General features: G+C 41.2%; 1 protein-coding gene across 4 annotated transcripts in view; it reads right to left on the bottom strand.

Annotated features, from left to right (window-relative positions):
• LOC149473011 (cytochrome P450 2K1-like) overlaps window positions 1–14,896 on the bottom strand; it is a 64,458-nt gene that overhangs the window by 32,182 nt on the left and 17,380 nt on the right. For 3 of the 4 annotated variants that reach the window (XM_089681932.1, XM_089681940.1, XM_089681923.1), the window contains exons 2-3: window positions 12,917–13,079; window positions 4,634–4,783 (exon numbers count right to left, since the gene is read on the bottom strand). In XM_089681932.1, coding sequence (XP_089538058.1) covers window positions 4,634–4,783; window positions 12,917–13,079 — 313 coding nt within the window. The remainder of the gene's footprint in view (window positions 1–4,633; window positions 4,784–12,916; window positions 13,080–14,896) is intronic. The other variant, XM_089681947.1, reaches the window with a different exon arrangement.

Here is a 14,896-nt window from a genome sequence, read left to right as displayed (position 1 = left end):
GTAAAACGACACTCATGAATTATAATTACTGGGTAAATAATTTTATGGTTGGGGGTCACCACAACATGAGGGACTGTATTAAAGGGTCACAGCATTAGGAAGGTTGAGAACCACTGCTCTAACTGAAGCCTTAAAGTAGAGCTATAGGCAAAACTTTTTTTTTCATTTTGGATAGAGTAAGTGAAAGTTATAACCCTTTTCATTTTATTTTCGAACTGAATCCCGTTGGGGAGATTTCCATTCACTTCCTGTCCCATAGCCAAAACAGGAAGTGAGAGGAATACCCTACAAATTAACCACTTGCACTCCTGAGGATTTACCCCCCTTCCTGACCAAGCTATTTTTTGCGTTAAGACGCTTCATTATTTTAACTGACAATTGCGCAGTCATGCAACTCTGGACCCAAATGAAATTTACATCCTTTATTTCCCACGAATTGAGCTGTCTTTTGGTGGTATTTGATCGCCTGTGCATTTTTTATTTTTTGTGCTATAAAAAAAAAAGACAGACAATTTTGAGAAAAAACTATATTTTTGACTTTTTTCTATTAAACATGTCCAGTAAAAAAATTTAAAAAAACACATTTTGTCATACATGTAGTCCAAAATGTATTCTGCTACATGTCTTTGCTAAAAAAAACCCAATATGTGTAAATAATTGGTTTACATGAAAGTTTACAAATGGCGGAATATATACTGGAAATTTTTATTTTCACTAGTAATGGCAGCGATCAGCGACTTATAGCGGGACTGCGGCGGGCATTCTGACACTGGGGGGAACTGACTTGGTGTCATTGATATCCCCAGTGACACCAATACAGTGATCAGTGCTAAAAAAAACACTAACACTACTAATGGCAGTGGGCAGGAAGGAGCTAACATGAGGGGCGATCAAAAGGTTAACTGTGTGCTGTGTGCTCTTTCACTATGAGCACTGTGTGTGTGCTTCACTGTAATCACACTGCTTTGGATGGCTGTGCTGTGCACAGCCATCCAAAGCAGTTTGCACGACCTGACAGGGAGGAGAACTGTATTGTTTACATACAGTTCTCCTCCCCATCAGAGATGCTCAACAATCACCAGGCACCGGCGAGTATCCACTGGCCGGGATTGACAACCGCGGCCCCAAATGGAGGCGTGGGTAGGGCTCGCTCGCGCCCCCAACCTGGAAATGCAAAATCACGTATATATGCATGATTTTGCACACCCGTGCTGCCCTGTAGCAGTATATCTGCTATAGGGCTAACAGGAATCGGTTAAAGAAATCCTTTGGGACCCCCCAGGTCACAGAACTAGTGTCCCCATTGGAAGATTTCCCCTCTATTACTTTTCTGGGGAAAACCCAAAATTTGGAATTTCTTTTACTTTCACGTTCAATGATAATGGTAAACAGGACAAATAGAGAGGTTGAATCTCCCTAACGGGGGCACAGACAGCAATAAACACCTGGCAGGTGTTCTAACCCATCTCCATCAAAACAATAAAAAAGGTTTTGGCTTTAGTTATACTTTAAGGATAATAAGGACACTTGTCCATGGTGACATTTTGAAGCACAGGACCCACATTTCTACATTTCTACAGCAACCAGATACTTTCCATCTTTTTCAAGCCCTTGCACTCACAATTAACACTCAAATATCCATTCTTAAATTTAAATATCAGCCTTAGCTTCAATCTTTAGTCAAAGTAGTACTAACATTGATGCAATCCAATGCACATTGTGAGCTGCTTACAGTGTGCATTAGAAGCAGAAGCAAGTTACATAGAACCTGCTTATTTCTTAGATAGAGGATATCCAGCACGATCAAGCCCTTTCCTTCTTGATTGCTCCTAGCCCACCCTTTTCATTTATTGGATTTCAGTTCTTTCAGTCGAAGGCACTGCATTACCTATTCACAACACCATGCTGTCCTCTCACACCAGCCATGATCTGTATGCATTGTATAAAGAAGCTCAGAGACCCAGTGGTGACATCAATGAGTCTAAAGGTATATATTTATAGTTAGCTAGGGGGAGCTAGATTATTATTTTTTCTTAGTTAGAATGCCGAGTAGCAGCCAGGGAAAAATAGTCAGAGGTTCAAATTTGGCTCAGGGCTGAGAGGCTCTGCAGATCAGCTCACTGATACGTCTCCCTGATCTAGAGACTTGGAGAAGTCTCTAGAATTCAGCAGGCAAGGGCGAGGAGGATCTGGTCTGCACTATTAAAGGGATTCTGACCAATCCCCAAGCAGGAGGCTTGGCATGGGGTCAGGACACCTTTAAGTGTGACTGAGCCTGCTCAGCAGCAGGAGAGATCGGGTGGAAGATGGAGTGAGCAGGATGGAGTGTGGAACCTGGGAGGGGGTCCCTACAGCTGGAGGAGCTGGAAGGAAGGATCTCTCAGCCTGAATGGAGCCAGTCCAGCGTAATGCCTGAAGGCAGCCACCAACCCATATGCTTGCAGGAGAGGACTAAGTGCGTAATCCCACACCCCCTGAGCCAGATAAGGGAAAAGGGCATTTGGGTGGTAAACCTGACTAGCCCCCATCTGGGACTCCTTTCATTTAAGGTGGCAGCTTCTGGGACCTCTTAGTCAGGGATTCCCTCAGGCAGCTGGGTGAAGAGGAAATTTTATCTGGGATCTGTGGTGGTATGCCAGGAGAGTCTGGATAGCTGTCCAAAGAAACAAAACCATTCAGAGCACTTGTACATAGTTCCAAGAAGTTGCTCTCAGTTTAACAGTTTCTTGGGCATCCCATGTATCCCTCATCCCCATCCAAGTTCAATACCCCTAATAAAACAAAAACAAAAAAGTTCAAGAACTATTTACTGTCTCTGGAGTGCAAGGCTGGAAGGAAATGCGTGTTGCCTGTCTGTGAAGGACTATAGGGGGACCCAAATCTCTAGCAACTCATAAGGGGATAGTGCTACATATTTAAAACAGAAAGGTTTTATTTAACATCTCATTAGCATGTTGATTGGGGGTTGTGGTACCAAGGAAGGCAAAGCATATACAGATTAAACTGCAGCTTTAAAGTAAACTTCAGGGAAATATGGTGTGCTGTCATTGCAGAAATCTTCTGAAAATGCAATGTACCTGACTGCTAGATGCTATGGGAACAAAACATTTCAGTTGAACAAATTCTGGGAGTTTCTTTCCTATCAGTTTACTTAAAGTGGTTGTAAAGGCTGAAGATTTCATGCATTCTATGCATGAAGGTAAAAAAAAACTGTGCTGCAGCCCATCCCTTATACTTACCTGACCCCTTCTTGATGCAGTGATGTGCACTGGAGCCTTGGCTGTCCCAGGAATCCCTCTCCTCATTGGGTGAGATAGCAGCGGGAATCATTGGCTCTCACGACTGTCAATCACAGTTAGTGGGCCAATGAGGAGAGAGCAGGGGTAGGGCCAAGTTGCTGCTCTATGTGTCTTATGGACACATAGAGCCAGGCTCAGGAGCAAGCATGTACCAGTACCCTCATAGCAAGCAGCTTGCTATTGGGGGCACTGGTGAAGGGGGAGGAGCCAGGAGCGCTGGGGGAGGACCAGAGAAGAGGAGGATCGGGGGTGCTTTGTGCAAAATCATTACACAGAGCAGATAAGTATGACGTTTAATTTTTGTTTTGTTTTCTTAAAAGCCGAGCCTTTAATATCACTTTAATGTGCATAAGAAGCAATTATACCTCCTTCTTATTCTTAAGCAATACAATTACTGAAGTCATTGCAATAATAATACATGGATTGCAGATGGTATTAAAGCCTCATGGTATAATTTATAAATATTTCCATTTTATTTATCACATTGAATATTAATTTATTTCTATTAAGAGGGTTAGTTTTTGTGGTGTTGGTTTGTTGTGTTTTTAGCAATGTTTGAAGAGTGGCAATCACATTTATTTCAATTCAATGACAATAAAGTCTTTCTTCTGTAAGAAGTCAGCAAAAGTAACCTTTGTGTTTCTCTCAGAAAAGGTTTCCTTTAATATAACAATAGTTATACAGAATTGTCAAAAGCAAGACAAATTCACGTAATTTACAAGGTGATCAGCGCAAATATGATCAAGAGGACAATAATGTTTGTTAACAATATATTTAGAATGGGTCTACATTATACTTAGAGGAGATCCACATTTGGCCTGGTCGAAGATCCCTGACTTTTGCGAGTCAATTGTTTTTTGCACTAAAGAAATTCTGACTCTTGTATGAGCCATCAATAGCATGTGACATGCAAAGTGCAGCTTACTCCTTGTGTATAGCCTTCCACCATAAGCATCCAGCCTATTGGGGTGCAGCTACAGCTTATCTAAAGTCTGGGACTGATAAATATTTGTTTATTACATTGCAAAATGAATAAACTGATACAATGCTGCTTTCTGCATTTTCAAAAAATTTTATATATTGTAAATTTTTTTAAAAGTTTAGTTCCTGACATGGTGCCCTATTGCCATCTTGTTATATTCTAACCTTTGTTGACTGATAGCTTAACTTTAATGTAAGCAATTTTTCATGAAGGAATAAAGGATTTTTATTATGTAGGCTTCATCATGAGAACCCTATCTGATTGCAGCTTCTTCCTTAACTAGTGTATCTTCTCTCCTTAGTTTAATAACCAAATATATTTTGAACAGTTTCTGTTCAGTAGACCTCATTACCATTGTGTGACTTGAAATTTTCTATAAGAGGAAATAATTCATCTTGTATTCTGGCTTCTACTGTTTTCTTCCCCATTCCAAAGTCTCGAAGGGTTGAGAGAGCGAACCTCCTTCCAGCTTTCCACAATTCTCCATTACTAAAAATTATACCTAGAATACAGATAATGACATGTAAGCTGCAGTTTATTCTTTAACATTAGCACCCTTATGTAATAGGAGAAAGAGCCATGAACAAAGGCTAGTAGCCCACAGTAACTAATCAGTCATTTTTCTTCACTTGAAGTTGGATATCAGTTGGTTACTTTGGGTAATTGCTTTGCCTTCAAAGAATGCAGTGAGAGCTCAACGATGTTCCTGCACCAGTGCTGGAGACCCAGAATCATTTGTATATCATTGCAGTCCTGGAGCTTGGCCATGTGCACATCTTGTCCATGAGACACTACATCAGGGGTCTTGAAATAAAATGTATGGAGGTCCTGTTGCTAAAATTTGTTTCTAGCAGATTTCCAAATCTCATGTTTATGCTATGACACTTTACATCCCCCTTTTGCATTACAGTCCCCACTGTGCATCAGTGTCTTCAGCCTACCCTTCACATTATAGCCCCCTCTTTACATCAGCATCCTCAACCCCCCCTTCACATCACAACCCCCCTAAACATCAAAGCCCCCCCTTTACATCAGCTTCCACAGTTCCCCTTCACATCACAGACCCCCTTTACATTAACATCTCACTCCCCTCTACATCACAGTGCTCCCTTTAACCACTTGCTCACCACCATATAGCTGTATGATGGTTACAGCGTGGCAGTCTAGTTCTGAGAGGGCATCATATGACGTCCTCCTAAAACTGCACCCCCCCCCCCCCCCGTGAGCCCGCTGCAGTGCGCACCCTGTGCTCTCTGCGATCCTTCGAACACAGCTGATCGCGTGTCATGGTAAATGGCCAATCACAGTGGCCCTTTACCACGTGATCAGCTGTGTCCAATCACAGCTGATCACAATGTATACACACATTTTGGTTATCGGCAGTACTTTCCTCACGCTGTGATAGCTTGAGGCAAGTATTGCCGATAACCGGCAAGCGCGAAAGGAAACATCTATACTGATAATAAGGGCACTGATTATCAGTGCCCTGATTATCAGTGCAGCTCCAACAGTGCCCATCAGTGCTGCCAATCAGTGCCCATCAGTGCTGCCAGTCAGTGCCACCTATCAGTGCCCTTCAGTGTTGCCTATTAGTGCCCTTTAGTGCTGCCTATTAGTGCTCATCAGTGCCACCTATCAGTGCCCATCATTGCTGCCTATCAGTATCCATCAGTGCTGCTTATCAGGGCAGCCTCATCAATGCCTACCAATGCCGCGTCATCAGTGCAACCTCATCAGTGCCCATCAGTGCTGCCTATCAGTGCCCATCAATGCTGCCTATCAGTGCAGCCTCATCAACACACATCAGTGAAGGAGAAAAATTACCCGTTTGCAAACTTTTATAAGAGAAGCTAAGAAACTTTTTTCAAAATTTTTTTTTGTTTAGCAAAAAAATAAAACACCCAGTGGTGATTAAATACCACAAAAAGAAAGCTCTATTTGTGTGAAAAAAAATGATACAAATGTCATATGGGTACAGTGTTGCATGACCGTGCAATTATCATTCAAGGTGCAACAGTGCTGAAAACTGAAAATTGACCTGGGCAGGAAGGAGATAAAAGTGCCTGGCAGTGAAATGGTTAAAGCAGCCCAACAGTGTCCTCAGTTCCCCTTCACATCACAGCACCCCCTTTGCCCATCAGCATGCCCCCTTTACACACCACTGTGCCCCCTGCAGTCATAGCCATAGTCATAGTCTTATGGAGCACTTCTTGACCTGCCTGCTGTGGGGATGATAGCAGAGGCTGGATGGAAGACCCAAGAAAGAACAACCCAGGCTGATAAGTGGCATGGCCGTGGTCCAGACAGAACTGTTGCTTGATCCGGGTCTGAAACTCGGTCCACCATTTAGTAAACCCTGCACTAGATCTTTGCTGATTTGGGTGAACTGGGACAAACGTTTGAATCATACAAGGAAGACTAAAAGTTTTTGTACGATAATCACTAGAGATGAGCGAAGAAATGAAAAATTCGATTCGGCTGATTCGGCGAATTCCAGTGTGAAATTCGATTCGATGCGAATTTCTCCGCTACGAAGATGACTTATTTAAAGGGTTTCTAGGCTTCAGAGAGCCTTTAAATTAGTGCAGAACACTGTACCTTTAATTTAAATGCCCTTGGAGATGAGGAAGGAGAAGGAGAAGGAGAAGGATGAGAAGAAGGAGAAGGAGAAGGATGAGAAGAAGGAGAAGGAGAAGGGTGAGAAGAAGGAGAAGGATGAGAAGAAGGAGAAGGATGAGAAGAAGGAGAAGGAGAAGGATGAGAAGAAGGAGAAGGAGAAGGATGAGAAGAAGGAGAAGGATGAGAAGAAGGAGAAGGATGAGAAGGAGAAGGATGAGAAGGAGAAGGATGAGAAGAAGAAGGCTGAGAATAAGGAGAAGGATGAGAAGAAGGAGAAGGAGAAGGATGAGAAGAAGGAGAAGGATGAGAAGAAGGAGAAGGAGAAGGATGAGAAGAAAGAGAAGGATGAGAAGGAGAAGGATGAGAAGAAGAAGGATGAGAAGAAGAAGGATGAGAAGAAGGAAAAGGATGAGAAGAAGAAGGATGAGAAGAAGGAGAAGGATGAGAAGAAGGAGAATGATGAGAAGAAGGAGAAGGATGATAAGAAGGACAAGGAAGAGAAGAAGGAGAAGGAGAAGGATGAGAAGAAGGAGAAGGATGAGAAGAAGGAGAAGGATGAGAAGAAGGAGAAGGATGAGAAGAAGGAGAAGGAGAAGGATGAGAAGAAGGAGAAGGATGAGAAGAAGAAGGATGAGAAGAAGGATGAGAAGAAGGAGGAGAAGGATGAGAAGAAGAAGGATGAGAAGAAGGAGAAGGATGAGAAGAAGGAGAAGGAAGAGAAGAAGGAGAAGGAGAAGGATGAGAAGGAGAAGGATGAGAAGAAGGAGAAGGATGAGAAGAAGGAGAAGGAGAAGGATGAGAAGAAGGAGAAGGATGAGAAGAAGAAGGATGAGAAGAAGGATGAGAAGGATGAGAAGAAGGAGAAGGATGAGAAGAAGGAGAATGATGAGAAGAAGGAGAAGAAGGAGAAGGATGAGAAGAAGGAGAAGGATGAGAAGAAGGAGAAGGATGAGAAGAAGGAGAAGGATGAGAAGAAGGAGAAGGAGAAGGATGAGAAGAAAAAGGATGAGGAGAAGGAGAAGGATGAGAAGAAGGAGAAGGAGAAGGATGAGAAGAAGGAGAAGGATGAGAAGAAGGAGAAGGATGAGAAGAAGGAGAAGGAGAAGGATGAGAAGAAGGAGAAGGAGAAGGATGAGAAGAAGGAGAAGGAGAAGGATGAGAAGAAGGAGAAGGATGAGAAGAAGGAGAAGGATGAGAAGGAGAAGGATGAGAAGGAGAAGGATGAGAAGAAGGAGAATGATGAGAAGAAGGAGAAGAAGGAGAAGGATGAGAAGAAGGAGAAGGATGAGAAGAAGGAGAAGGATGAGAAGAAGGAGAAGGAGAAGGATGAGAAGAAAAAGGATGAGGAGAAGGAGAAGGATGAGAAGAAGGAGAAGGATGAGAAGGAGAAGGAGAAGGATGAGAAGAAGGAGAAGGAGAAGGATGAGAAGAAGGAGAAGGATGAGAAGAAGGAGAAGGATGAGAAGGAGAAGGAGAAGGATGAGAAGGAGAAGGATGAGAAGAAGGAGAAGGAGAAGGATGAGAAGAAGGAGAAGGAGAAGGATGAGAAGAAGGAGAAGGATGAGAAGAAGGATGAGCAGAAGGAGAAGGATGAGAAGAAGGAGAAGGATGAGAAGAAGGAGAAGGATGAGAAGAAGGATGAGAAGAAGGATGAGAAGAAGGAGAAGGATGAGAAGAAGGACAGTTCTGTGACAGTTTCTGTCTATTTCTGACAGTTCTGGGACATTCACTCCATACAGCGGTTTCAACCGCTGTATGGAGGGAATGTCATAGAACTGTCAGAAATAGACTATTAATGACAGTTCTGGGACTGTCCTTCCATGCAGCGGTTGAAACATTGTATGTATTTGTTTCCATAAATGGATCCATTTATGGAAACAAATACATACAATGTTTCAACCGCTGCATGGAAGGACAGTCCCAGAACTGTCATTAATAGTCTATTTCTGACAGTTCCATGACATTCCCTCCATACAGCGGTTAAAACAGCTGTATGCAGTGAATGTCCCAGAACTGTCATAAATAGTCTATTTCTGATAGATCTGGGACATTCACTCCATACAGCTGTTTTAACCGCTGTATGGAGGGAATGTCATGGAACTGTCAGAAATAGACTATTAATGACAGTTCTGGGACTGTCCTTCCATGCAGCGGTTGAAACATTGTATGTATTTGTTTCCATAAATGGATCCATTTATGGAAACAAATACATACAATGTTTCAACCGCTGCATTGAAGGACAGTCCCAGAACTGTCATTAATAGTCTATTTCTGACAGTTCCATGACATTCCCTCCATACAGCGGTTAAAACAGCTGTATGCAGTGAATGTCCCAGAACTGTCATAAATAGTCTATTTCTGATAGATCTGGGACATTCACTCCATACAGCTGTTTTAACCGCTGTATGGAGGGAATGTCATGGAACTGTCAGAAATAGACTATTAATGACAGTTCTGGGACTGTCCTTCCATGCAGCGGTTGAAACATTGTATGTATTTGTTTCCATAAATGGATCCATTTATGGAAACAAATACATACAATGTTTCAACCGCTGCATTGAAGGACAGTCCCAGAACTGTCATTAATAGTCTATTTCTGACAGTTCCATGACATTCCCTCCATACAGCGGTTAAAACAGCTGTATGCAGTGAATGTCCCAGAACTGTCATAAATAGTCTATTTCTGATAGATCTGGGACATTCACTCCATACAGCTGTTTTAACCGCTGTATGGAGGGAATGTCATGGAACTGTCAGAAATAGACTATTAATGACAGTTGTGGGACTGTCCTTCCATACAGCGGTTGAAACATTGTATGTATTTGTTTCCATAAATGGATCCATTTATGGAAACAAATACATACAATGTTTCAACCGCTGCATTGAAGGACAGTCCCAGAACTGTCATTAATAGTCTATTTCTGACAGTTCCATGACATTCCCTCCATACAGCGGTTAAAACAGCTGTATGCAGTGAATGTCCCAGAACTGTCATAAATAGTCTATTTCTGATAGATCTGGGACATTCACTCCATACAGCTGTTTTAACCGCTGTATGGAGGGAATGTCATGGAACTGTCAGAAATAGACTATTAATGACAGTTCTGGGACTGTCCTTCCATGCAGCGGTTGAAACATTGTATGTATTTGTTTCCATAAATGGATCCATTTATGGAAACAAATACATACAATGTTTCAACCGCTGCATTGAAGGACAGTCCCAGAACTGTCATTAATAGTCTATTTCTGACAGTTCCATGACATTCCCTCCATACAGCGGTTAAAACAGCTGTATGCAGTGAATGTCCCAGAACTGTCATAAATAGTCTATTTCTGATAGATCTGGGACATTCACTCCATACAGCTGTTTTAACCGCTGTATGGAGGGAATGTCATGGAACTGTCAGAAATAGACTATTAATGACAGTTCTGGGACTGTCCTTCCATGCAGCGGTTGAAACATTGTATGTATTTGTTTCCATAAATGGATCCATTTATGGAAACAAATACATACAATGTTTCAACCGCTGCATTGAAGGACAGTCCCAGAACTGTCATTAATAGTCTATTTCTGACAGTTCCATGACATTCCCTCCATACAGCGGTTAAAACAGCTGTATGCAGTGAATGTCCCAGAACTGTCATAAATAGTCTATTTCTGATAGATCTGGGACATTCACTCCATACAGCTGTTTTAACCGCTGTATGGAGGGAATGTCATGGAACTGTCAGAAATAGACTATTAATGACAGTTGTGGGACTGTCCTTCCATACAGCGGTTGAAACATTGTATGTATTTGTTTCCATAAATGGATCCATTTATGGAAACAAATACATACAATGTTTCAACCGCTGCATGGAAGGACAGTCCCAGAACTGTCATTAATAGTCTATTTCTGACAGTTCCATGACATTCCCTCCATACAGCGGTTAAAACAGCTGTATGCAGTGAATGTCCCAGAACTGTCATAAATAGTCTATTTCTGATAGATCTGGGACATTCACTCCATACAGCTGTTTTAACCGCTGTATGGAGGGAATGTCATGGAACTGTCAGAAATAGACTATTAATGACAGTTCTGGGACTGTCCTTCCATGCAGCGGTTGAAACATTGTATGTATTTGTTTCCATAAATGGATCCATTTATGGAAACAAATACATACAATGTTTCAACCGCTGCATTGAAGGACAGTCCCAGAACTGTCATTAATAGTCTATTTCTGACAGTTCCATGACATTCCCTCCATACAGCGGTTAAAACAGCTGTATGCAGTGAATGTCCCAGAACTGTCATAAATAGTCTATTTCTGATAGATCTGGGACATTCACTCCATACAGCTGTTTTAACCGCTGTATGGAGGGAATGTCATGGAACTGTCAGAAATAGACTATTAATGACAGTTGTGGGACTGTCCTTCCATACAGCGGTTGAAACATTGTATGTATTTGTTTCCATAAATGGATCCATTTATGGAAACAAATACATACAATGTTTCAACCGCTGCATTGAAGGACAGTCCCAGAACTGTCATTAATAGTCTATTTCTGACAGTTCCATGACATTCCCTCCATACAGCGGTTAAAACAGCTGTATGCAGTGAATGTCCCAGAACTGTCATAAATAGTCTATTTCTGACAGTTCTGGGACATTCACTCCATACAGCGGTTTCCGGCAAAAAGTGTATGTGCAGAGTTCCTCTATTCTGCAGATACACTTAGAGGAGCTCTGCAGATACACTTAGAGGAGCTCTGCACATACACTTTTTTCCGGTTTGGAATTATTCTTATTTTCATCCTACATCTTCTTCTTCTTCTTCATCCTCATCCTCATCCTCTTCTTCTTCTGAGGATGAGGATGAAGAAGAAGAAGAAGAAGAAGAAGAAGTAGGATGAAAATAAGATTAATTCCAAGCCGGCAAAAAGTGTATGTGCAGAGCTCCTCTAAGTGTATCTGCAGAGCTCCTCTAAGTGTATCTGCAGAATAGAGGAACTCTGCACATACACTTTTTGCCGGCTTGGAATTATTCTTCTTTTCATCCTACTTCTTCTTCTTCTTCTTCTTCATCCTCATCCTCAGAAGAAGAGGATGAGGATGAGGATGAGGATGAGGAAGAAGAAGAAGAATGAAAAGAAGAATAATTCCAAGCCGGCAAAAAGTGTATGTGCAGAGTTCCTCTATTTCTGACAGTTCTCTCACAGCTTCTTCACATGTACAGCGGTTGAAATATCTGTATCCTAAATGGAAACTAATAGATACAAATTGTATCTATTAGTTTCCATTTAGGATACAGATGTTTCAACCGCTGTACATGTGAAGAAGCTGTGAGAGAACTGTCAGAAATAGAGGAACTCTGCACATACACTTTTTGCCGGCTTGGAATTATTCTTCTTTTCATCCTACTTCTTCTTCTTCTTCTTCTTCTTCTTCTTCATCCTCATCCTCATCCTCTTCTTCTGAGGATGAAGAAGAAGAAGAAGTAGGATGAAAAGAAGAATAATTCCAAGCCGGCAAAAAGTGTATGTGCAGAGTTCCTCTATTTCTGACAGTTCTCTCACAACTTCTTCACATGTACAGTGGTTGAAACATCTGTATCCTAAATGTAAACTAATAGATACAATGTTTCAACCGCTAAACATGTGTTCCTTCTGTCAGAGAACTGTCAGAAATAGCGGAGCTCACTGCAGGGACACTTTTGCCGGCTGATCGGGAAATGTTCGATTCGCGCACCCGAAGTAGGCAAAATTTCGGTTTCGACACGAATCGAATATTTCCTGAAATTCGACTCGAATTCCGGTTCGCCTAGTTCGATTCGCTCATCTCTAATAATCACATTATCAAACAATGAATGCATCAAGAATGTAGTCAAGAACCAAATATTTTGTAATCATTGGTGAATTAGGTCTAAAAGCAATTTATACAATAAACATGTCATTGGAAGTTTCTAAATAATTGTATATAAGATCCATATTGTCACAAAAAATAAACCATACATAAAATGACAACACAAATCTTACCCTTTTCTTTACTTAAAACCTTAAAGATTGGTACAACAGCTCTTTCTCCAAAATCATCAGCTTGGTTGACCAGGGCGTCCTTCACAGCATGATATCCCGCAATTACCACAATCTTTTTGGGTCCAAAATGAACAGTGAAGATTTCTCCATACTTTTCAGAGAGCTGCAATACAATTCCAGTTTGAGCTAAATACCTCTTCTGCATGGTGGTTAGTTGCATTATAGGGTAAATATTTCTATTAGGAAAAGCAAAGCTTGGAATTTACCATCTTCAAAGAAGCATAGATTTTTGGGTTAAGTTACTTTGCACTCCAGTAAAATCACTTCTATGGCGTTTCACATTCTGGCAACAGCCATCCGCCCTGCTGAGACCTAGGGGCTGGAATAGTCTCTAAGTAAATCTTCTGGTTCAGCAAAGGCTGTATAACTGTTTTAAACACTCAGTTGATGGCGTATTTAGACCGCAGAGTGAGAATTAACTGCTATAAATAAAACATATACTTTAACCGCTTTCCCACCGCCCTATAGCAGAAATACTGCTACAGGGCGGCAGGGGTGCGCAAAATTACATATATATATATATATATATATATAAATATATATATATATATGATTTCGCATTTATGGGTAGGGGGCGCATGCGAGCCGTGCACGCACCCTACCTGTGCCTCACCTGTTGATCACCAGGTCCTGGCTGGTGATTCCCCGCCGGCACACGGCGATCACCGATTATCACTGATGGGGGAGAGACCTGTATGTGAACAATACAGATCTCTCCCATCAGATCCTGCACACTGCTTTGTATGGCTCTGCATAGCAATGTGCTTACACAGTAAAGCACACACACATAACACAGTAAAACAGCACACAGTTAACCCTTTGATTGCCCCACATGTTAACCCCTTCCTGCCCAGTACCATTAGTACAGTGTCAGTGCTTTTTATTAGCACTGATCACTGTATTGGTGTCACTAGGGATGTCAGTGACAGTTAGTCAGTTCCCCCCCAGTGCCAGAATGCCCGCCACAGTCCCGCAATCCCTCTATAAGTCGCTAATCGCCGCAATTACTAGTATTAAAAAAAAATTCAAGTATATATACCGCCATTTGTAGACGTTATAACTTTCAATAAACCAATTAATTTACATGTATTGGGATTTGTTTTAGCAAAAACATGTAGCAGAATACATTTTGGCCTGAAATTATGACAAAATTAGATTTTCTAAATTTTTTTTTCTGGATATGTATAATAGCAAAAAGTCTTTTTTTTTTATAGCACAAAAAATAAAAACCGCAAAGGCAATCAAATACCACCAAAAGAAAGCTCCATTTGTGGGAAAAAATGGATGTAAATTTAATTTGGGTGTGGCGTTGCATGACCGTGCAATTGTCAGTTAAAGTAACGCAAGCAACGGCCTGGTCAGGAAGGGGGGTAAATCCTCTTGAAGTGGTTAAACAGTATGTACATTATAATTTTTAAATCCAGTAAAAATAAATGTAGTTCTATAAATAAATACTAAAAACAAAAAAAGCTCAATTTGTAAGTTTTTTTTCTTTGTTCCTCACCTGCTTCAATGCTGATCATACACACTACATTATATTATAATATTGAACAATCAATTTGTGCTGCCTCCAACTGCCCACTTAATTATTGTTTATTGCTGTGTTTTGTGCCTCGGTACATTCCACTGTTTCTACCCATTCCATAGTATAGTCCCCTGTTTCCCCACACTCTCTGTTACTTTTGTTTTCTGCTATTATACATTTAAGACCTTTATAATCTACAAATATCATCATATTATATCTGGAATAAAACACATTGGATTTCACTGAGTCTTCTTGGTGAAATGATGCTGTCTGTGGATTATGCAATCAGCAAATCGCCAAGCTATCCTCACAGACTGGGTCTCTTCTCTGGTATATGCAATTTCTAAAGATGGCATTTAAAATAAAATACAATCAATTGTAAAATCTGATTATAT

Source organism: Staurois parvus, unplaced genomic scaffold (genome assembly GCF_062004578.1).
Source record: "Staurois parvus isolate SC_StPar_1 unplaced genomic scaffold, SC_StPar_1.0 ptg000018l, whole genome shotgun sequence".
Classification (NCBI taxonomy): domain Eukaryota; kingdom Metazoa; phylum Chordata; class Amphibia; order Anura; family Ranidae; genus Staurois; species Staurois parvus.
Note: the sequence above shows the minus strand (reverse complement) of the source record. Positions and strands in the feature narration are given on the sequence as shown.